The sequence below is a fragment of the Anser brachyrhynchus genome, assembly GCF_964034855.1.
Source record: "Anser brachyrhynchus genome assembly, chromosome: 3".
Classification (NCBI taxonomy): Eukaryota; Metazoa; Chordata; class Aves; order Anseriformes; family Anatidae; genus Anser; species Anser brachyrhynchus.
The window spans coordinates 66886476-66910644 of record NC_137696.1 but is presented as its reverse complement, the minus strand read 5'-3'; the positions used below and the strand labels follow the sequence as shown (position 1 = coordinate 66910644).

The following is a 24169-nucleotide window of genomic DNA, read 5'->3' as shown; positions in this document are numbered from 1 at the left end:
ATATACATTGAATATTCACATAAATATAGATGATCAATACCTGTTATTTTTACCTGACCTATTTCTTTTTGTTAATGGTCATGAATTACAGAATGGTTAGTTTTGTACCGCAGTACAAAACTGCCTTGCCACTGAACTTTAGCATTGCGCACATGCACGCACACACACAAGTGCAATTTAGGGAGTCTAAACATATAAAGAGATGATGAGTGAATCATATAGTCCCGTGTGCCAGGCCACAAAAGTGACTGGAAGATAAGTCCAGGGTTACTCTTCGTATAAGGATGTGCACGCAGTCACACGTCAGTCAGGTCCTGTGTAAGTCTTCCCAGCTGGAATGCAGGACGGACTTACAAGGTACTACAGACTGCTGGTGAGCCATGGAAGTCTCAAATATTAGAAATAAATAAAAGCCACAGATCTGTTTTTTAAATTTATAAACTGTACTTTTGGAAGGCTCATTTTAGATATTTCAGATTTTTTTTCATGCTTGAGAAATTAGTGAACCATCTACTTAATAAGAAGTTTTTAAATGCAGTTTGTGCATATATATATATAATATATATATATATGGACTTGCTATATATGTGGAAATGACAACTGTTTTGTAAGAATGCAGAAAATACTTGTGAAAGAAGAGCACTGTCCATGCTTACAATATAAGAATAATACATAATATACTATAAGTAAAACAGCATTCTGAACAATCACAACTGTTTTGGGGTATCTGAAGGCCTCTGTGGCTGATTACTCATATTCTGCATATTAAGTAGGGTCAGGTGTTGGAGTCGCTGAGCACCAATTTCCCATTGATTTTGTTTAGAGTTGCTTGGACAGATCGTTAGAGCTGTGTGAATAATAATTTCTGTGATTCACTGGCAATTCTGAGAAATCTGAAATTCTTAACTGGAAAGCACAGTGCTAGTCTGTTTATTTGCTAGGGAAAAAAAAAAAAAAGTGTCAACCAAAACATCTTGTTTCAGTTCTGAGTATCTTTAATAAAAGCAAAGGAAATTTGGAATCAAAGGGTTGCATTCGGAGAAGTCCATGGGATCAGCTCATAAAAGCTTGGAGGAGCTTTTCCCATCTTTTTCCAAAACCTAATGAAATGTTGTGCCCAGGTCTAGGCTGATCGCTCTTCAGCTGGAGACCCCAGTTCTTGCTGTCCCACAGTAGCAGCGCTGCAGAGGCCCAGAACTGGAGGAGTTTGGTCTGTCCTCCTGTTCCAGAGCAGGATGCTCTTGCTAATAGCTAACAGAGGCACTGCCTCTGGAAATGAAGGCTTCTGCGTACCTCTCCCTCTTGAATCCCCATACGATCTATGTTTTATCAGTGAAATTGCTCACAAATTGTACAGTCCCCTAGGAAGACTAATAAAAGTCTTTTATATCTATAATCTATATGTGCTGGCAAACTTGGAATAAATTTACATATATGAAAAAGAACAAATTTAGATAATTGAAGAGTACAAAGCTTAGTGCTGAGAACATACAATAGTATCTCTTCCACCAGATGTGTGTGACTAAGCAGCATCTTATTACTGGTTACAGAACGTGAATTCCAGAAAGGGCCATTAAAAATATGGCCTTTAAATGCACAGGGAGAGAAACGGTTATTTACCTAGTGCCAGAAATTGCAAAGTAGCAGGCACAAATTATATGGCCGGTGGAAATTGGACAGCGAAATCCGCTTTTCCTCAGTTACGTTGTTCATAAAAGGAGAATGCTGTAGTAGGCTGTGTAAGTGCTTAGGAAAATGCTTCGTGGAAAAGTACTATTTCAAAATGTGTTTAGTGTTATATGGGAACCCTCATTGTGTGTACAGTTATTTAGTTGTGTGTGTTTACTCCTGTGAATTCTTAACAAAGCAGGGAGACGCCAGCTTCTTGCTTTTATCAGTAGATACCTATGAATAGACTCAGCACTTGCATTCCTTCAGTGTCAGAACTTTATTGAGAAAACTGGAGAGAGATTGGGAGGGGGTACATGTTTTTTCCAGGTTTTATGCTTTGTTTTAAAATAACAGTAATAAAAATTTTTAACCCTGATATTAGGGTATTTTAACCATTTTTTCCCATGAGAAACTCTTGAATGATAAGCAATGGATAAGTAAGGTAGAAGCTTTCAGATTTATTAAGCAAACTCACAAAACAGGGGCAGCTAGACTTAAGAATTTTACTAAAATGTAAATTGTGTGTCATATTTTTCATCTTTGCCCAGATGGCATGGATTATTGGTGACCAGAAGAAATGACGCCTCTTACTCTTCTAAGCTGACTCAGTGCTCCTAGTGTTAGTCAGTGGCTTACAGGAGTGTTACAATAAAGATAAGAAGTGAAATATTTTTAGTCTGATCTACTGTGTACATCTCATGAAACACTTGATTTAGAGCTCGTGGAGGGGGAAATTATTTTACAGTCAGGAAGAGGCAGTCTTAAATCCAGCTAATAACTTGAAATCTAGATGTCCAGCTCAGCCAGAGGCTTCTGGTACAATTACAATTGGCTGCTGTCTTTCCGTGGCAATGAATTCCTTCTCTTGTCTGTTGTGACACATAGGTGAAAAACATGCAGCAGAGCCGGATGATGCAGAGCTGGTGAGCCTCAGCAAAAGGCTGGTGGAGAACGCAGTGCTCAAGGCTGTACAGCAATATTTAGAAGAAACGCAAAACAAAACCAGACAGACTGATGGAAGCCCTGTGAAAACTGAGGAAGCAGCTAGTGGCACTAAGAATGAGAGCGACAATGACAACAGCAAGTGAGCACTGTGCAAAAGCCCAGGAGCAAATATCCCACCGCGAATAACCACAAAAACATGTCCCGGCTCCTTGCTGAAACTTGCTAAGTGGTGCTGGGTGACAGGCACTCTGCTTTGTGAGTCTCTTATCAAAAGTTTGTTCTGAACCGAAGGACACTGCCGACGAGTCTAACAAGTGCTGGCGAGTCTAACAAGTGCTGGCATTGCTGAAAATCTGTCGAATGCTGAGAGGGATGGACTGGAAAAAAGGCAAGAATGGTGAATCAGACAGCTCCAGTCTTCACTGGCTCTTCACCAAGAGCCCCTTCCTTGCTTTTGGAGAGAAACTGAGCCCTCTGTGTTTGCCTTTCGGGTTGTGATGAATGGCCACGGAAGGGGCCTCGCCGTATGTGGAAACAATGCCCTCCGTGCTGCTTGGCGCTGCCACAGGGCTGCTCGCTGGATGCGAGAGCACATTCTGTTTCGTAGTCAGCGGCGGTCATCCCAGGCTAAAAATTACCACTACAGATATTCCTCGCAGATACTATTACACAGTATGTAATATAGCAGGAGTTTCTCTTAAATGTGACACTGTTCTGTTCTGTACTTTGTGGTAACATTTGTTGATGCAAATTGTATTTTTTTTTGACAGAGTACCTTTTTATAAAAAATCAATATGGGAAAAAGCACTTAATACTGTCCAAAACAGATATGATCTCTTTTTCTCTGTACATTAATGATTCTAAGTGACATTAGTTATTATAAAACGTTATATTGTTCTTCTCCTCTAGGAAAGAACCGTGAAGCAGACTTAGTAAAGGAAGCTTTGCACAGAGAAACACAGGCCCTGTTATCCAGACTGAATCAGATAAAGGAGCTGTTATCCAGTCCAGAGATCCGCATGAAAATTAGCAAAGAATTGTTTGAAGACAACTCTAACAGTAAATGGAAAAGTTGTATCAGCTCTGGATTGCCAAATGCATGATTGTAAATTGCTGTGATGTGAGATCTCACCAGGTTGTTCGAAGACGAAAAACATTTCTTCAAGAAATTTTCTTATCCCTGTTCATCTTTTTTTTACTGAAAATACGATTGGTGTAAATGGCTCATGAGGAATATACTGAAGTACTTGCACAGAAGGAGTATAGTTCATCATTAAATACAACTACTCCTCAGCACCACTTTGAAACACACATGAGTGTGCAGGTAGACAACATGATTCCAAAGTGGAAAACTACTGGCGTCAAATAAAGCTGAGCAAACACTGTGCCCTTCCTTTATCATTGTGAAAAATTTAGACTTTTCTCATAGATTCTTTCTCTAGCAGTGATATACGAATATTAAAAATATTGATGCTTTTAAATACTTTAACGTGTGTATTTGAAAAAAGCTCTTTTAATTATCTGCCTTTTGTATACATACTGGCATTTTGGGTTAGCACTGTCTATTTTTATTTTTTTTAACAGCACTTGAATAGATGTATAGATGCTGATATGCTGTTTCTGCTTATGTTTACACTAACACAAGAATGTTTTAAATTTCAGAATGAAATTCAGACTCCACTGATCTCAATGTCAAACTCTTGTTGGCTTTAATGGAGTCAGGATGCTGCAATTAAGATCTCATGAAAATAATAATATTCCTCGGGGTGATATTTGCCTTTTCATTTTTGTAGAACAGTGTTTTATGTTTTCTGTTTTTGATGTCTCCTCCATCTCTACCTTCAGTTGCCTGGGGTGGGGTGTCAGTTTGCTCTGTGGGGTGTCATTGTTCCCTCCGTACACCCACAAGATTCAGCGAAGCTTTGGATGTACAATGCAGGAATAGGTCCAATATTTGAACTTTTTATAAATATTGTTTTAAATTTCCTCTGATGATAAAAGTTATTTAATACGTGTTGTGATTGGTATCAGTTTTGTGCTGTTAGAACAGCTGTGTGCATATTCTTCATTGGTCTCAAGCACTGGTCATTTATCTCATGCTTCATGGCTTATTTTTTTTTCCTCATTTGATATATAACAGTATATTCTGAAATGTCTCATACATTTCTCAATCCATGCTCACAATAAAGTATTTCTTCCTTTGCACTCTGTGTATGTTTTCACCCATCTCCAAATGGATTTTTAATAAAATGAGGTACTTTGCAAGTAACAAAACTGACAGAACCATTGCTTGGATGAATCACCCCCACAATGCTGACTGCGGGTCTCGAGCCAAGACACTGAGCTAGAGCTTGGATGCTGAAATCATGTGAAGAAATTTATGCAGATAAGCTAGTCCCAAGTCATGGATTTTAAAAAGCCACCAGGAATCACATTCTCTTCTTTGAATCACAGAGTCGCAGAATCATCTAGGTTGGAAGAGACCTCCAAGATCACCAAGTCCAACCTCTGACCGAACACTAACAAGCCCTCCACTAAACCATATCGCTAAGCTCTACATCTAAACGTCTTTTAAAGACCTCCAGGGATGGTGACTCAGCCACCTCCCCCTGGGCAGCCCATTTTAATTGCTAACTTCATCAAAAAAATCCCAGGGCAAAATTTTAAATGGTAAAACTTCACCGTTCTCTAGAAATTAACCTATCGTTTGGGCATTATGGGTTTAGAAGGAAATATGGCTACAGCTTCCTTGAGGTACATATCCAATCTTCAACCTCAAAAATTGTGTTTGAATTTAACAAATGGTCTAAATATTCTCTAGATATAAAAATAAAATCAGAATTTGCCATCCTGGCATGGGTCTGGGAAAAATGACAAACAAACCCTACAGGAGACCTGCGTTATTCTCAATCAGGAACTGCAGGTTCGAGGCTCCCCCATAGCCTCTAGAAAGACATTAGATGTCCCTGTTTAAGCAACTGAATCCCACCCTTGATTTTCAGATGTTTTGACCTGTGAAAATCAACTGGGCTTTTGTTTCTGAAGCACTGTTTCTTTTAAAATGCAAGCCATAGCCTTTAATTCTGGGTTTGACAAGGTGCCTCTACTAATTTACTCAAAATTGAGCTCAAAATAGGGTAAACCAAAACAATCCTGCATCTAGATTCATGCTCTTACAACAGCCCTTCTTCCCCTCTCTCTCTGTTTTGTTTTGGTTTTGGTTTTGTTTGCTTGTTTTTTTGCTTCTGGCAGCAGAGCCTGCTTGCCGTATTGAAGCAGAAATCTCTGGTACGGAGCTGCGAGGTGAGCACTGAAGAACACAGATACACAGAGACTGAACCTAATATAGAAAGGTGTGAAGCTCTGAGCAGCGTATGACAGAACAAATATGCTGCCTTCCTCACACTCCTGAGTAATTTTCAGATAATTCTGATTTTTAATTAAGTCCTTCTTTTGGAGAACGTCTTGAGGTAGTGATGCACAGGTTATTCTGGGAAAGCGTTGGCAGATGGTGCAAGTTTGTCCATGTTCTGTTTTCAGTTCTACCTTCTAGCTCGCACTCAAGAGTATTTCTGTGCTGTTGGTTGTGGAGATGTCTGTGACAGCTCCAAAGCAGCTTCCAGGACTACTCTAGGTGGAACTCAATGGGCTGCTGTGACCCACTGAGAAACTGTCTGATATCAACACTTGCTCTGGGCGTAGAGCACGAAATTTGCAGAAGCCATGCTTTTGGTACCTAAGCAGCCCGTGCCATACATTGCCTGCACTGTTGAGCTGTGCAATCAGAGGTGTTAGGGGCTGACAGAGTAAACAGAGAGATCAGTAAATCAGAGGATCCCAGGCTGTAAGGGGAACCACAAATGTCATTGCTTCCAGCTCCTGAAATCTGTGTGAGTCCTGCCCAATAAAGACACTAATTCTCTGATGTGGGAAGAGAGACTGTTTTAGAAACCGATGTCTCTAAGCATAGGTGAACATGGCATAAGGATGCTTGGCCTGCAAGCTAGGCAGTAACAAAAGATGAATGTACAACAAGCTCTTTGTAAAAAGGAGACTAACTGGTGTTTCTGTGCTGACTGAAGGCGATATAAATCTAAAGAGATTGGAACTTAAGGTCAGATTCAGGCACTGTGCATCCAGATACACAGATACTGGGATCCACTTTGGATAATACCCTGTATCTACCAACAGGCTTATTGAAATAACTACGATGCTTTCAATGGTAAAAATGCACCTTCATGTCAAAGTTATACAATCTGGAAGTTAGGATTGAAGTGACCTCATGCTCTGTATTTATGGAAGTTTCTGATTATAACTGCACACCTCTACCTGTGCTATTTTGGCCTAAATGCCGTGAGTCTGTGAGGGCTCAAGGGGCGTCAGCCCTACTTCGTTCCAGTGACAAGAACGATACCATTTCATTTTTATGTCAGTCTAGACATGTGACTCGTGTCTTCTTGTTAGTATTCTGATTTTGTAAAGGTCTCGATAGATGTCCTACATGTTTATATAACCAGCCAGCAGGAAAAATAGAAGAGAAGCAGCGAAGTCACCACACTCAGCTGAGCCTGTAAGTTGAGCTTCAATAGAAATACACATTTGCATTTTAAATTCAGTTATGTCTGAGAATATGCTGGTGTAATTAAGTGTAAACCAAAAATTTTCCAGTGCAGATGCGACACCACCTGCAGAGGCAGAGCCAGTCCTGTGGCTGTGGAGGGAGCCCAGCCGCCGGACGCCTGGGGCTTCACTCTGCTCCTAACCGGGGGTTTTGTTTTGCACAGACTTTTTCAAAACAGCCTTATATCCATGAATTCCCCTGCCTCTGATCAACTCTTAATGACACGTTGTCTTAGCCTTAGCAAATGAGCGTCTGAACTGGCTGCGTGGCTTTCAGCAGTTTCTCTCCCTGCAGAGGAGGGGAAAATCTGCCACTGAAATCCCGAAGACGTTGTCTTTGCAGAGCCACTCCTGATGCTGTGCGAGGGCAGAGGAGGCTGTCTGCTGAAGTCTTTACCTACAGGTGACTGCTGTCTGATCCTGAAGCAGCAGGGACAGCCTAAAACCACCAGGCAAAAGCAGCTCCTGAGGGATGCACCCTCCCAGAACCAGCCGGCCAGTGGTTGAGCCGTGCGGCCAGGGGCCAGTCAGATGAAGTAAGTGGTTCTAGCCTTGTGAAAATTGTTCCCAGCCAGGCTCACCCCGTCACTTAACACATGAGCACCTTTTGGACTTTCAGTTCCTCCGTAAGGTTTCACGTAATGATAAAGCGTGCTGTCTGAGATTGGTGAAGACTGCCTTTGCTTGCAAAGAACTCCTTGGAGCCATACAACAATGGTCTACAATAATCACAGGAAACAATTTGCACCTTCTTTTCCAGTTAAGTAAAATCGTCAAGCTGACCTGCTTTCAGGGGCAAGGAGTCACGCCACTCCTATGGGAAAGGAAACTATTTGAACGCTGCAAACGGGAGCGCGTTAATGCTGGCATGTGTTTTACTCCGCCACTCCTTTGATCAATACAATTTCTGTATAAGCAAGTTCTGAGTGTGCACGCATCCTCTCATTTATATTCTCCTCATGTTAAGTCTTTATAATGAGAACATTTGTACAGAATGAAAATCAGTCCTGAGAGACAGCAAGGCTGAGAAGTAAAACACATTCGTAGTGGAGCAATAATTAGAACAGTACCTAGGAAAACAAAAAGCGATACGGCTGCCATTCCTGGCATAGCAAAGGGGGCACGCTGGCATTGATAAGCAAATAACTGTTACAGCAAGAGGCTGGAGTTCGACTGCTGGGGTCTGCACTCTGCTCCCACTGCTGTTTCTGTTTTGTTTAGCGACTTTTGGATGCAAAATGCATTAGCAGAGACTGGGATGTGGAACTATTTCTTCCAAGGGTCTGTCCCCATTACTGGAAAATAAAGTCCCCTTTTGCTCTTGGTGATTAAGGATTATCCCAATCAAAAATGGAGAATTAGAGTAATTAAAAGAGTTGATTAAGAAACGACACATGAAGATTTCAGCAGAAGCTTATTTGAAATAAAAGGAGTTTTTCTTTCAGATAAGAAAGGCAGAGATGTTTTGAGGTCAGGATAGACTCTAGAGATTCTGGTTTTTCAGGAAAATTGCAATTTGAATTAAAACTCATGGAAAGCACTTTCAGAATCATTTTTAAAATTATTTTCTTTCCCCAGCCATACAGAGAACTTCAGACACTGAAACCTTCAGAAGAGAAGAAGAAAAAAAAACAGATGCTGGTATGAGTTTACTTCAGTCATAACTCAGACAACCAGAATGTAACAGAAAAACAAAGTCAAGAGAAAATACCGTCAGCTACTGGTAAAATCAGAATGTAGGTGCCAGAGTAAGAAAGGTTTGATAAGTTAAAATGTTTGGAAGAATAACTGATGAAAGGAGGTGCTCTCTGCATCTGGCCAGTCAAAGGGTGCACACCTGCGTTTGTCACTCAGCGGCACTGTTATAGGCAAATGTCACAATATCCAGTCACATTTTCCAATCAAATACATCAGAGAGGAAAGGCTGAATGATCATGTTGCTGTGAAATACTACTCTGGCAGAGTGCCGGAGTGAAGTGATATATGAAATGTTCCAGGATAGCGGCTAAATCAAGACAAAGCAGTCTGAGATTGAATCTGCAAGCTCAAGGCAGTGATCTCTGGGGAAGCAAAGAAACAGGATTTGCATTTGAAACTCCTTTAACTAATAAATTTTGCCATTGTGCAGGTCCACTGAAGTTCTGTGTCTAGAAATCAAAGGGGACCAAGTAGTCAAATCCCTAAATGTGCACAGAAAGCAACAGAAACTAATTGTGAATGATCTTATAGTCCCGGGCTGCCCACGCTCCCAGCCAGCAGAGCAATGGCACAGAGCAGAGTGGGAAACAAATCTCCCTCCCTGCTCTAGGAGCACATTTATGACTGAACGCTTGTAAGTGGCTGGGTGTGATGACTGCAGCATCAAGCTCTGCGTTGTGTCATGTTATGCTTGTAAAGCACGGACTACAAGAGGAAATGAAATGTCTGTTCTTTGTATAGGTAGCATCAGCAAACCTATTTAGGCTGATTACCAGCCACTGCGCAACCAGGCAGAATCATCAAGCAAATAGGATAACTAGATAAATTAAAAGACTCCTTACCATTACGCTGTAAAATGGGTGCAGTGAACTGCACCTGGGTGCAGTGAACGATTGCTAACAAAGGGACAATGTAGAGAATCGCTAAACCACTGTGCTAAATGAATAATACTGCAAAGATAAGGAAGAAATTTCAAAAGTAAAGGTGCAAAAAGGAAAATGCAGATTAATTTTTAAGTAAATATATTTTATTATATTCATAACTTCACCCTTCCTGTCAAAACTTCAAGTGCAGGACAGCTCTCGAAAAGCTATTGCTCCATTATGCTAAAACCATAAAAAAACTCTAAAGTGTTAATCAAGGAAACACAACTGAAACTGCTTTTAGAATTAAATCTAGCATACATGTAGAAATAGATCAATTGCTCATCAAGCTAGCATTTATTGTAAATTATCTAACATTTTCTTTACATATGTATTCTAGAATTTTCTGAGTAGAGACAGTAATAATCTTTCTCGAAATACAGGAAAGGGATTGAAATACACAGGACAGTCAACTTGTACCTTAAAAGAAGATTAAAAGTAGGAAATGAAATTATGCACTTTTTTGAGAGACTGGAAATGGGCTTATCGAGTTATGTACTAGACACTTTTCCATTTTCAGTATATGAGGATTTATTACTTTCAAAATAGCAGAGGTTAAACATATTACTGGACATTACTGGATTTAGAGAGTCACAGAAAAATGCATGGAGAACCCACAGATCAATTTGTGTCATTTTGTCTTGTTGCTGCCGTGTAATTTCAGACTGTTGGAAGACCACTCTCGTCTGTGGTAACTATGGGCATTCTCCTTCATAATTATCTACTGAGCTTCTGGCTCTTTTCCTAGTGTAGCATTTCTGGACCACCGATATGAATTAATAATTTATGTAAATTAATAATTTACACTGGGGGGGGGTCTGATGAAATAACAGCGCCTAGAGGCCACGGGATCAAAGTGAAGATCTTCACTGTAGTCATTGAACTCATCTGGGTCATGAAGAGGAAATAAAAAGAGCTTGTGTGGGAGTTTCCCGTCTTCGTGGAGAAAAGCAACGATGTGCTCTAGCAGGCTGGATGAACAACCGACCCCACCAACATCCGCTTCAGGGCTCAGCTGAGCAAGGGGGGCCCAGCACCAACACCCAGGCCGGCTGGGCCTGGCCGTGCTGCCGCGTGGGTCGGGGAGACCCACAGCCTGTGCCTTGGGGCCTTCGTCCCATTGTTCCCACCCTACAGGACACCCGTAGCCACACAGCAGCTGGCGGTGTAGCCAGGTCTGCGGCTGTAACGAAAGTCGTTCTCACTACCAGCAGACGTTTCCGCCCAAAGACTGCGTTAGCTTATGCATGACTGCATTAATGTTACTATTAATATTCCAGGCTCAAGCTGGTCCTCGCAAGAATTAGGAAAAGGAGGTTTCAGAGCAGTGCTAGCTAACATTTGTTAATCATTATTCCTTGCAGAAATCCCTTGGCGCTTTGCTCTGCCAAAACTCTAGGCACTTTCTTAACCCATCTCCTTTGCCAAAGGGAAGATTCCTTTTGCCGCGGCTGGCCCCAGGAGGTTAGTCACGATGGCACAGGAGGCATGCGGCCAAAATCAATCAGAAACCCTTAGGAATGGGTGTTGATCACATACATAAAACCTCCATATTGCATGTAGCCTTCTTTGTGCCTTCTTTTGCCCAGGAATCACCTTGCAGGGTCTCTGGTGGGGGCTACATGCTGTCGTGGAAATGCTCACGTTCGGCTGCTTTATGTAATTCATCCCTGACTGTGATGCTTGCATTTGTGGGTTTGTATAAGACCAGTTTAAAAATAAACACCTGGCGCAGCAGAGACCTGGCACAGACCAGGGCAAACACGTTGGTTCGGCTGACTTGCACTGCCCCAGTACTAACGAAGCTTCCTACCTTACCAGCACTCTCCCCAGAAACCATACAAGTAAATTAAGAAGCTTTCAAAAGAAACCATTTCTTAAGCAAGGGAGAGAAAAGCTTACCTAGCTAGCTGCTATCTGGGCATTCCATTAGTTGTGTGAGTGGGTGCATTAGGGTAGTTCACAAGGCACAGGCCACAAAGTCTCACTTTTATAGTTTCCGTTGAGACTCAGCACATGGCCACACATGAAACCATGTTCACATCATCACTTGTGTTCCCTTCACTTTCCAGTGCAGCAGCAGAAGCCCATGGCATATAAGTTACCTGTGTGACAGGTGGGTTTTGCCCGTACATGTGAACACCGTGAGGTTCTTCCTTCCTGCCCTTTATTGCCCTGCTAGAAATTAAAATATACTCATATTGGCAGCACACCGAAAAGACAAACAAACCTGGGCTAGGAGACACCAAAGTCAGCAAAACTTTATTCAAATCAAAGTAATCTTCACAAAAGGGTCTTTTATCACTAGGGTTTCTGCATTGAGAGGATGTAGGAGCAGAATCACAAACCCGAACCAGTAAATTTTAATTAGGCAGTTGTTTATAGGCTGGGCTGCTGGCATGAAGAATAGAGCAACTTTTTTTTTTTCTTTTTTCTTTTTTCTTTTTTCTTTTTTCTTTTTTCTTTTTTCTTTTTTCTTTTTTCTTTTTTCTTTTTTCTTTTTTCTTTTTTCTTTTTTCTTTTTTCTTTTTTAATCAGACTACTTCAGAGTTGTATTTAAAAACTGAAAATGTCATTGTCACCCAGCTGAGGTGACAGTCTACAGGAAAGATGCATCCAGGATGGGACATTTATATTAACAAAAATGAAAGTACACTTAGGCCAACAGTGAACATTTTTTTAAATTGGTGATCTGAAACTCTGGGTTAAACACAGTTAAATAGTGGAAAAGTAAACCTGTGAACATTTTTATAAATGCTTTCCACAACGCACATTGCTGTTTTAAGGGCTCAAAGATCATTATGCACAAAATTATGCATGAATAATCAACCCAGCTCCAATGACAAACATAACATTAGAGAAGCATAACATTTTGAGTCTGTTCAAGGAAACAATTTTTTCTCTATTTTTGATAGATTCCCTGCCGATAGCCTTTCAGAGCCAAATGAGAATATGAAATCTATCCCCTGCCCTAGCAGGTATTCCACATATCAAACTGTATTTTACAAGAACAAACACATTATTTCACACCAGAAGTTTCCCCTGTATTCTTTACTCATGAAAATGTAAGAACTGAGTTAAAGCAAAAATCCACCTTTAACAGTAGCCAGGAGCAGCTGCTTAAGTAGTGGCAGCTGAGTGTTTCTTCCCCTGGCAGATCCTCCCATTTTCCAGCAATCAACTTTTCAGGGATTTTGTGAGTGGGAGCTTGCGTCTGGAACTGGAGGCTTTGATTACAAGCCTGATTACCAAAAGTGAAAATGATTTCCAAAGAGCAGTGAAGAAATATAAGAAGAGAATAACAAAAGACAGTCGGTGGCATAAGTGAATTAATGAGCTAGAGAGAAACCCAGTTCTATTTAACAATAACGAATTGAGTATTATTTGGTATTGTCCCAGCTCTCACTGAAGGTGGGCTGCAAAATGCTGAGAGGCTTGGTTTGTGCATATATGCTACTACTTTCTGCTGTAGATGTGTACCTATAGCACGCACAGGAGGTGGCAAAGCACATACTATATCACAGTCTGTAGCATCACGTAGCAAGCCTTGCCCAAAGTATTTCAATACTTAGATTGAAGGCTGTCTTTTTATTGCCATGCAGAATCAGAAATGTTCAGCTGTTGGGGTACAAAGGATGTTCTAGCATCAAGCTGGTGAACAGCTCTGTTTTTCAAACAGGACAGTACAAATCCTCGCCACCTGGATGAGAGGCCACTGCTACCAGCTGAGGAGCAGTCACGTAATTCTGCCTGGAATGGATGTGGTGCCGTTTTCATAGGTGAGCAGTTTAGGTAATTTACACTCTCCCAGGTCAAATGGATTTCAGCTAGACCCGAGGGTCAAATGCAGTGTATTAGGCAAAATAGCTACCACAGGATAGCTTTTTGGCTGCAGGAAATACAGATGTACTTTGAAAGAAAATGTTCTTACTGCACTAATAGGTCAGGAGAAATGTCACATGAAAAATAATTGTAATTGAAATTCTGGCCAAATACACTTTTGTTTTTCAACTTGGTTTGAGGGTGGAATAGCATTTATTTTTTTTATTATTATTTTTTACTATATCTTTCTTTCTCAGAATTGTAGAGGTTGAAAGGGACCTTGAGAGATCATTGTGTCCAACCCCCAGCACCATCACAGCTAGCAGAAGAGTCTAATTCTTCTTGATGTACCAAATCTGCTAACTGGACAGAAAATATTATTCATAGTCCTTTTCTCTTATGTACCTTTCCTATTCACATTCTTTTAAATTGGAGTCCTTTTCAAACACATGGCAACAGGCTGGGGGCATATTATTCTTTGGTGCTTCAACGGACCCTTTCTATACACTGTGTTGTAGTGAGGGGCATCAAAAGGAGCTGGCAGGAAACAGTCTCAAAACAAAAATAAGGAATTTGTTGTGCAGCAGATAATTGACCTATGGAATCTATTGCAAAAGGCTCTTGTTAATGGAAAATCTTTATGTGCCTCAAGGGAACAACTGGATGAGTACTTGGAAGGGAAATCCATCAGGGATTGATACGGAAACCATATCCTATGCAATAAAGTTCCAACAGTAAAACTAGTCGGAGGTTGAGAGAATATCGGTGGAAGAAGATTATCTCATGGTCTTGCTCCTTTTCTACTCCTTTCTGGGCATCTGCCTGCCTTGGAGACAGGATGTTAACTCACGACACCATTGGTCTGACTGTTCTTAAAATCCTACTCATTTGAAATGTTGCAAGTGTCTACACTGAAGAACAAAGTATGGAGGTTCTACTTCCATCTTTTAAAATATTCAATTATTTAATACATGTTTTTTTACAAATAAATACAAAAATATTTAGGCTTTTAATTCAGCCACTCTGTAAGTGCTGTGAGCTTTGTTACCCTGACTTCTTGGACTTTGGAAAGTTGTTGTACTATGAATTTGAACATCTATGGGAAAAACATTGCTGCCAAGCTACAAATAGATTACCTGTAAAAATATAATCATAGACTTGGTAAATTCAGGACAGCCCATTGAAGGTGATATGTGCAGTTCCCTTTTCTACAGCCTGAGGGGATTTTCACGCTTTGGTGGTATCTGGCACACCACTGGCACAGGGAATTATCCTCCTTCGTCCCTCTCCGCTTAGTTCAATTTAGAGCTCTTTACTAACACGAGTAACCTACCTGCTATTTCTCTTTTATTTAGGAGCATAACCAAGTATGTCAATGATGAGGGCTCCATGCCCAGAGAAGCCTTCTCCTTCCTCTGTTCCCTCCCTCTGTACTTTCAGTTTGTGCAACAAATTGGACGAGAAGGGCCCGCCATCCCCGCTGCCATGTGAGCGCTACGATGGGCTACAGAATCACAGAACAGCTGAGGCTGGAGGGGCCCTCTGGAGGCCATCTGGTCCAGCAGGGACACCCAGAGCAGGCTGCCCAGGACCACGTCCAGGCAGCTTTTGAAGATCTCCAAGGAGGAGACTCCACAGCCTCTCTGGGCTACCTGTGCCAGTGCTCTGTCACCTGCACAGTAAAGAAATGCTGCCTGGTGCTCAGACTGAGCCTCCTGTGCTCCAGTTTGTGTCCATGGCCTCGTGTCCTGGCACTGGGCACCACAGAAAAGAGTCTGGCCTCATCCTCTTTGCACCTCATGTATTTAAAGATATTGATAAGATCTCCCCTGAGCCTCCTCTTCTCCAGGCTGAACAGTCCCAGCTCTCTCAGCCTCTCCTCACAGACGAGCTGCTCCAGGTCCTCGGTCATCTCGATGGCCCTTTGCTGGACCCTCTCCATCTCTCTCTCTCTCTTACGGGGGAGCCCACTACTGGACTCCAGCTGTGGCCTCACCACTGCTGGGTAGAGGAAATATTCATAGTGACACCAAGATGTTTTTCCTGGGTAGTAATAGCTAAATTAGAGACCATTATTGTGAAAGTGTAAGTAGGGTTGTTTTTTCTTCATGCATTAATTTATATTTATCAGGATTGAATTTCATCAGCCACTGCATTATCACCGACATTCTCACAAAATCCTTTTACAACTCTTTATGGACTTAACTTTGACTATTGTGAGTAATTCAGTATCATCAGCAAAAAATTTCTCCAAATTCCTCATGTTCTTATGTTCACTTACAAACATTAATGGAATTATACAGCTATTCCATTTTCTATTCACTAATTTTATACTCGTAATTAAGTTATTTTTAAGGCTCTTTGAGGAGACATTGTTAAAGTGATTTAGTGATTAGCTCATCCTTAACTGTATGTTTTTTGATATCTTCAAATAACTCCAACAGATTTTACTCGAAAAGTCATGTTGATTCATGCCCTTTATAACATATTTATCTACAAAAGCACTAATTCTAATTTTTAATACTGTTTCCACTATTCTGCTCCTCATAGAAGGCAGATTTATCTCCCTGTAACTCTCTAAATTTCCCTGGGGGTCTTATTAAATATTGATATGACATTTACTGTTTTCCAATCCTTGGGATCTGAGGTAATTTTAAGCAAGAGGGTGCAGATGGCATTTGACAGCTTGGTCATTTCAAACCATTCTAGGATTGAGTCAAGCAGAAATTATTCATGGTCAGTTAGCTGGGCTTCACAGTGTCTGTTCTGTAGCATTGCTGTGGGAAATTTCAGAGGAAAAGCAGTGCCAGGCTGGAAATTTCACCACCTGTAGATGAGCACCACCTCATCCACCTGCAGACGAGCATACCTTTCATTTAGGTTAATTACTTAATTACTTATAGCGGCTCAGGAAACACTCAGGAAACAGGAAATGCAGAACTCACATGTTGCCAGTGGCCTTAACTGAGTGTAAGACGTACTTCTAATGGAAAGGTTTTAGTGATTTTGGTGTCAAAATATGCTGTGAAGTCTGGGTTAGATCCTTTATCAACACAACCTTTACAAAATTATCATGGATTAGTTAATTCTGCTGTATGAGAAGCTGAACAGTTGAGGAGAACCTTGAGCAGTACATGGCCTTGCAAAAAAAAAAAAAGAGAGAAAGGAAAAAAAAAAAGTATTTCTTCTCTTTCAGTTGAATAGTTTGATTAATAAGAGCTCCAAGCAAGGTGAGCCCATGCTCATCCTGTGAGAGAAAAGAGAGATGAGTGGAGGCCAAATGGAGTGGGCCTCCCCTTTCATCCCTTTGCAAGGACTCATGCAGGTAAAAGTTAGGGTAAAAAACTCAGACAGCACTTCATTGTGTGAGAGAGAAGATAAGGGATCATCCAAACATTTACAATAGCTTTGGTCCAGAGCCACTTTCCCCTGACTGTATTTAGACTTAGGCAATTTGAGGGGTGGCAAATAAGGATGAGAGAAACAGAATTTAATAAAAAGAAAACCCCCACATAGAGAAGGTACATATTTAATGTTTCATAAAAGAAAGATTATTTTTGGGCTTCAGAAAGAAAGCTGCATTCAATTTTCTGTCATACTCAAGCCATTTTTGTACCATCTGGACCTTCAATCCACTTTTCTGGCAGGAAATGCTTTTGATGCTGTGTAAGCATTGTGTCCTAGTTGCAGTGATCTCTAGAATACAGTTACAAAAATACTATAGCTAATATAGAATAAATACTGAGCTTCAAATATTAGATTGTCTCTCCAGAGATTCCATTTCCTTAATGTGCAACTCATTATGTCTTTGCAAGGAGCCTTTTATAGCGCTTTGCCTTCTGGCAACACCAGAAAAGAACCGGGATTCCCCCTACGGCTTGCTCCTGAACCCACTGAATGGAGTGCAACGCTGCCTGACATTTTGACAGTAGAAAAAGAAAAGTTGAAAGATCCTGTCCTGCTTTCAGCTGTGATAGATCTGATTTTCTTATAGAGGCTGGTATGGTGCTGTGTTTTGAATTTAGGCAGCGCACAGTGCTGATACCAGAGGGATGTTTCAGTCGCTGCAGAGCAGCGCTCGCACAGAGCCGAGGCCTCTCCTGCTCCTGGTGCTGCCCTGCCAGGAAATGGGCTGGGGGTGCCCAGGAGCTGGGGGGGGACACGGCCAGGACAGCTGGCCCAGGCTGCCCACGGGGATGTCCCACATCGTGTGGCATTGTGCCCGCTGGGTTAAAGCACAACAGACCCAGGGTCCCACCAGCTTTCTGAGGGATGTGACAAGTGTAACAGGTGCAAGAATCCAATTTACGATTTATTTTCAAATACAAAACTTAGCGCTAGAGCAGATTTTTGGCATATGTCAATGTAATTGTATTGACTGGAGTTTATTCTACATCAGTACAAACCCACCTGAAAATGTATTTTTAGAACTACACTTTCCACACTTACAGAGAAACAGATCTATGCAGGCAAAAATTTTCTTGTATATTCAGACAGCTCACAGTGTACAGCACCTCATTTGCAAGAGTAAAAATGTTTCAGTTCTGGTTCACAGGGTGTTGTCTTAATGTTCAAAATAAAGTAATGCTGGAAAATCTGCCCAGAGTTAACAACACGTGATTAGATATGCGACTAACCAAGGACCTAAAGCTTGTGGCAGGATTAGGAGAAAGTTTTTTGTACCATCACTGGGGTTTTCTGTTTCTGTTTGGGCTGAAAATACTTTGGGAATAGTTTAAAACAACTATGCTGTACTTCCAGTCCCAGCAGCATCTGAGAACAGAGGACAAAGCTTTAAAAGTAAAAATTAACAAAAGTCTAAATGTTTTTATGAAGTCTGTTTCGCATCAGTTATTTTTTTGAAATGAACATCTGAGGCAGAAAGCTCTCTTTTGGGAAAGCCTGCTCTCACATTTCTTTTCTTAGAATGTTCTGACTTCCCTCAGAGAAATGATAAAAATATCCATAAACAAACATAATATCTTCATAAGTTTTTCTAGCTGTGTGTCTTTGATTGGTTAAAATATTCTTAATCTCTTAAGTGTGATCTTATGTCACTTTGTATGCTGCACAAGTACTCTTCCGACCTTGTAAATTGAGTTTTAGATGTATGCTTATCTACAACCCTCATTTGTAACGCCAGAGGCAATTTAATTGTTCAATACTTCCATTAGTCTGCTATTGACCAGTTCCTTTTCTTCCCCGTTGTGTGGAGAAAGGTACATTTCCTTTTGCTATTTACTATCTAACAAAACTCTCTCACTGTTTCTTTGGCATTTTGATGATATTTGATGCTAATCTTGCCTAGTGGCACTTCAAGCAACACGTTCGTTTAACATTTTATTTAAAGCAACCTTCCAAGCAGTTTTACCTGGCCTGTCAAGTTCTTTTACTCTGGGCCCTCAGTAACCCGCTTCTACTCCCTGCCTCCCTCCCAGCACCGATTAAACCCAGTACTGGGCTGGGCCGGGGGAAGCTTTCCTCAGGTAGCTGAAGGCATTCATTAGCTGATGTTAGTTAATGAGCGATGGCATGCCCTCTATGGCTAGTCTCCAGCCTATACCGGGAAGCAGAGCACCCTAACAGACTGTGGGTGTCGGTAGCCATGACTTTGGGACCCCCAAACTCTCAGAGCAAAGTCTGCCGTCGCAGTGCACCGAAACAGAGCCGTCGGAGCCGGGCCTGACCCGCCTTATCCCAGCCAGAGGGCGTTACACGAGATCGCTACCATACACTAACCTAAAATACAGTTGGTTATTTGTTATACAGGCCTAAGCTTGCTTTCATGGCATGATGCCCCCCTGGAGCAGCTGCTCCCCGCAAGACTGGGCATTTCAGGCTTTTGGTGCTGACAGAATGAGAAGAGTGGAAAAAGAGAGTGATTTACTTATCAAATGGTCTCGTAAGAGCTAAAGCAGCATACACATGTTTTAGTATGCCCCATTTGGTGTCTCACCCTCAAGTACTGCAGGTGGGGACAGGCTGGTACCTATGGGACACAGCCAACGTGTCCTGCAGGTGCTGCTGCTGCCAGGCACGGCCAGTCTCTGCTGTGAGATGGGGACACTTTTAGGGGGTCACCAGTACGGGGCCAATAGTGTGGTGGTTGCCACAGTCTGGTACTACAGATGCCTCACAAGACAGAGAGCGGCTGTAGTATGTCCCTGTATGGTAACTGCCAGCAAGCAAAAGGGCTGTAGTTGTTTGACAGCATCATGGACTTCAGGCGGTTTTACAGATCTATTAATTTAATATTTTTGATGAGGCATTGAGACACATAATTCTCATAGTGACCTTAAAAGTCTCCCAGGTGAGAAGCAAGACTGAGGCCAACACCGTGTTTTTTGAAACGAGTGCTATGATTTAGGGACAAGGGAGAGTTGAGCTCTCTAGCAAGGCTTGCTAGTGGGCTTACTGCCATGTTCTGTGTTTTCTCACTTTCCCCAGCCTGTGCAGAACTGGGCCAAAAGTCACTGGAAGTGGCAACAAGCCACTGCTTCAGTGTCGAATCCTTTAGCCAGAATGACTAAATTTCAGCCAGACATTATTTAAGAAAAAAAAAAAAAAAGCCTTGACATTGATTCTTGACATTAAATATCAGATCCTGAAATTTGAATTTTTGAATTTTCATTACTACACTTTTTATTATAAAATGGAAAAGCTCTGATGAAGAACTTAACCATTTCAAAGGCCTTTCCTGATTGTTGGCAGAAAATTTCAGCCAAGTTTCTGCCCTGGTCCAACGGAGAAGTCCTCCTGTCAAGGTCCAAAGCTCCAGCATGGAAATTCATGAGTTTCATACTGGTATATCACTGAGAGTTTAACATTGATATGGAAATGCTGTTGATCTATGCTTAGTTTCTGGCTTTTGCCCATGCTTCCCCACAATTAACAGCTGCCCACAAGGTTTGTTTGCATGGATTTCTTCTCCTTCCTCCTGTGCTTCATGGTTCAGCATAAGAAAGGCAGGCAGACACACGGAACTGCGGTTCAGCAACCCACAAATGTGTGCTGGGGTGCTGAGCATCCCTTCTGCCAGTGTTTGTCACGTGCCAGCTAACAGAAGAAACAACAATTTCTCCTGCTGCCATTATTGACCAAACTACTGCCTGGTGCCCCTCATCAGGTAAAACACCTTTGCAACCAGGGTCCACGTCATGCTACAACAGCTTTGGTGGAAGTCGTGGGGTAGACGTCTGGAAAGAGCCCTGCTGCATCTTGTTTGTGTACCAGCCACGGCTGGCAGTAACAGGGACTGAGCATTTAGCAGGGAAAGAGGAAATACAAGAGCAAGGTCTAAAGCAGCAGGAGGAGGCTCAGGGAAGAGACACCAGCACATGGCCCTTTTGCCTTGGCTCTGCCCGCAGTGACACAGACAGGTTTTGGGACAAGTTCTTCTTCGTTCAGGGAAGCTGTGTGTCCCGTGTGAGCCACAGCCATTCCCCGCCCCGAGTCGCAGGCCTGCCACCGCCACCCCTGCGCCTCTCTGAAGAGCCCTGTAGGAGCTAAGTGACATGGCAATCGTCCCCAGGAAACCGAGTGCTTGGTGCTCCCTGGAGCCCCAGGGGGATGTGACTGAAATACTTCTATGCCCCAGGCACTTTGCAGGTGATGGCAGCCAGCTGGGTGGGTTACAGCCACGCAGTCCTCAGCAATTCCAGTCCTTAAAGCAAGTGACCTTCTCCCAGCAGCAGCTTGTGTGAATGGGGAGGTTTTAATGGTACCCAGAGCAAAAGTGGTCTGTCCTTCACTTCTCGTGTTTTTTCAGTGCCTCAGCCCCTGTGCCATGCCACAGGACTGCCTGGGGCTCCTCTAGTTTCTGTCATCCTGAGCCGAGGAATTTCTCCCCTTGTCCTGGGCAGAGCACGTTTGGCTGGATGTGATGTAGAGGGAGGGGTGCTATGGGGCCAAGGCAATGAAGCATTCATGTACCCAAGAAAAAAAAACAACACAAAACATATATATATATATATATATAATCTGAGGTTGTTCTTGAGACCCTGCAGAGTCCTGAGCAGTCTGGGGGCACTGCCCGGCACCCTGGCTTTGTCCCCATCCACCCTAGGTCCCTTTGACCATACAGTAGCAATATCAGTGATGTACCTGTGAGGGCTGCATCACCACTTATAGGACAGGGCACTTCCCAGCTCCAGAATACATATCTACTTTTTGCTTACCTAACTGGGCTTTCCTTTAGCCCTCCAGATCCAGCTTCTGCCCTGGTACTTCAAACTGGACCCTTCTCCTTTTAAGCCTTCTCCCAGTCTGGGGGCTGCCGACCAGCTCCTTTCCCTGGACACTGCAGCCGTGTGCTGCAAAGCTGCAGTCATACAATAACCCTGGTGTTCAACGGATTTTGAAGATTTAATTGTGAAGAGCATTTGGTCTTCAAACCTTATATTTTGCAGGTCAAAAATGATACTTTTAGATTGAACAAGTCTCAACCGCATTTCCTGAAATCAATACCAAGATCAATGTTTGCAACCTGCTGTGGGACAGCAATGATAGCACAGAAGTGTAATGTACTCTGAAATATTTATCTAAATAATTGTGGATGAGTAAACAACTCGCTGATCACCTTTTAAGCTTTTGAAGAACTGGAGAGCATTTCCAAGTACTGCTTTATGAAGATTTGCCATTAAACTGCAGATTTGAGCTCTGACCTTGGGATTATGACATATTAATGCTTTCCCATCAGTCACAACACCTCAGGAATACTTTGTGTGGGTTAGCTACGATTATGATAATTTACGAAACTAAATGAAACTCTTAAATTCTGAATACACCATTTATTTGCATCAAATACATACCTCTCTTAAAGTATGCTAGTTTTTACGTGGACCATGCAGAGTGGGTGGGTCTTTTTTCCTCATGCCTGAAAACGATGAAATCCACACAGAAAAAAAAATAAAAACAGATGAAGTCATTAAGTCATTAGCATCATTTCATGGCTGACCCCCTAAACAAAAATGGTAACAAGAGACCTGCTATAAAAGGGTGGCTGCCGTAGCCAGGGGAGGTCTGGGTTTGGCGCAGGCAGGACTCCCTATCCCTGGCTAACTCCCCCTGATGCCCTGCTGGCTCATTGATGCAGCACAAGAAAGCTCTGCTGCACAGAACTGCCCATCCCGCCTGAAATTAAGAATCAACAGGAGGATTATGTGAGGAAGACATCACAGCTGCAACTGAGATAGGGGATTCTTACCTATGGGACAAAAGTAATAAGCACAGGATAAAATCCAGGTGTGAAAATGGCAAAATAATAAGTATCAAATAGACAAATATAAAAGAATGTTGTGTAGAGCCTTCCCTGTGGGGTCATTTGACTTTCACTGTCTTCTCCCTAGTCTAAGAGGGAGGAATGATCCTACTGAAAGAGTCCACAAAAGTCTTCCCTTCACAAGCTACAGATTCCCATGGCACATATGGTCTAGGAAAGTGAGCATAACAAAAACCAACCAACCAAAAATAATTCATATACATGAAGATCTTCTGTTCACCCTCACAAGAGAGGCAGGAACATCTATAGGCAAGCATCTCCAGCTTTGTCAATAGGCGCCTCTCCACTGTGATCATGCTCTGGAGCCTGAGTCAGGATTTAAGTCTGTGCTCATTGCATTGCTTCTGCATTCATAATGGCCCAAGAGGAAAAAAAAGTTTAAAAAAATCTGCCTCAGGACACTTTAAAAGTCAGATTCAAACACCTTTTAAAAACTGTCACTTTAAATTGGAGCTATCAGTACGAAGAATTAACATTTGTCAAGACACATCTACAGCTTTCAGAGTCCCTTAGCTCAAGGATGCCTGTTGCAGTGTTGCATTTCCTCACATTTGGAGTGTTCTCCCTCAGCAGGGAGGTGGCTGCAGACAACTGTGAATGAGAAGGGTGGGAAGGGGAGAGCAGGACCTGGGGAAGCCACAGGAGCTGGGAAAATCTGTCCCCAGGCCTGGGACTTTTGCTTGCCTGCGGGAGAGTTTGGTTGTGAACCCCTGCTGCTGAGAGGCCAGGATGGAAAGTGATTTGGAAGAGTCCACGAGACGCAACCATGAGTTCTGACAAAAAGAAAACCACTCTCAGGAGCTGCAAACACAGCCTCTGTCGTGTGCCCTCATCCCAAAGGGAAAGGCACGGCTGTCATAACCCACGTACAGGCTCACACATGCACAGTATGAATGCAGTGTGCCCCAGAAGGGTGTCTCACACTGTGCTCAGGCCAGGCTGGGCAGGCAGTGTGACTTTGCTACACCTCTAATTTGAGGCTGCAGAGGAATGCAAACCGATGGAGTCTAATTATTGTGACTTTATTGTATTAGTCATTTCAAATCAAATGGCAAAAGGAGGAAAAACACAACCTTTTCTTCTGCAAATGGGCAAGTATTGAAATAAACAGACCCAGTCTCTCACCATTACTCTCTAATTGTGTTGATTTCTCTGTGCCCACTGTGTAGGTTAAGCTGAAAATGTTTTCAAGAGGCAGGAAGACAATGAG

At 42.3% G+C, this 24169-nt stretch overlaps 1 protein-coding gene across 2 annotated transcripts in view; it reads left to right on the top strand.

Moving 5' to 3' along the window:
- AKAP7 (A-kinase anchoring protein 7) overlaps positions 1-4820 on the top strand; it is a 90353-nt gene extending 85533 nt beyond the window's left edge. Inside the window, exon 8 of one of the 2 annotated variants that reach the window (XM_080583855.1) lies at positions 3526-4820. In XM_080583855.1, the coding sequence (XP_080439981.1) occupies positions 3526-3719 (194 nt within the window). In that variant the 3' untranslated portion in view covers positions 3720-4820. Of the gene's footprint in view, positions 1-2556; positions 3118-3525 lie in introns of those variants that run through there. The other variant, XM_080583854.1, reaches the window with a different exon arrangement.
- Positions 4821-24169: the final 19349 nt, after the last annotated feature.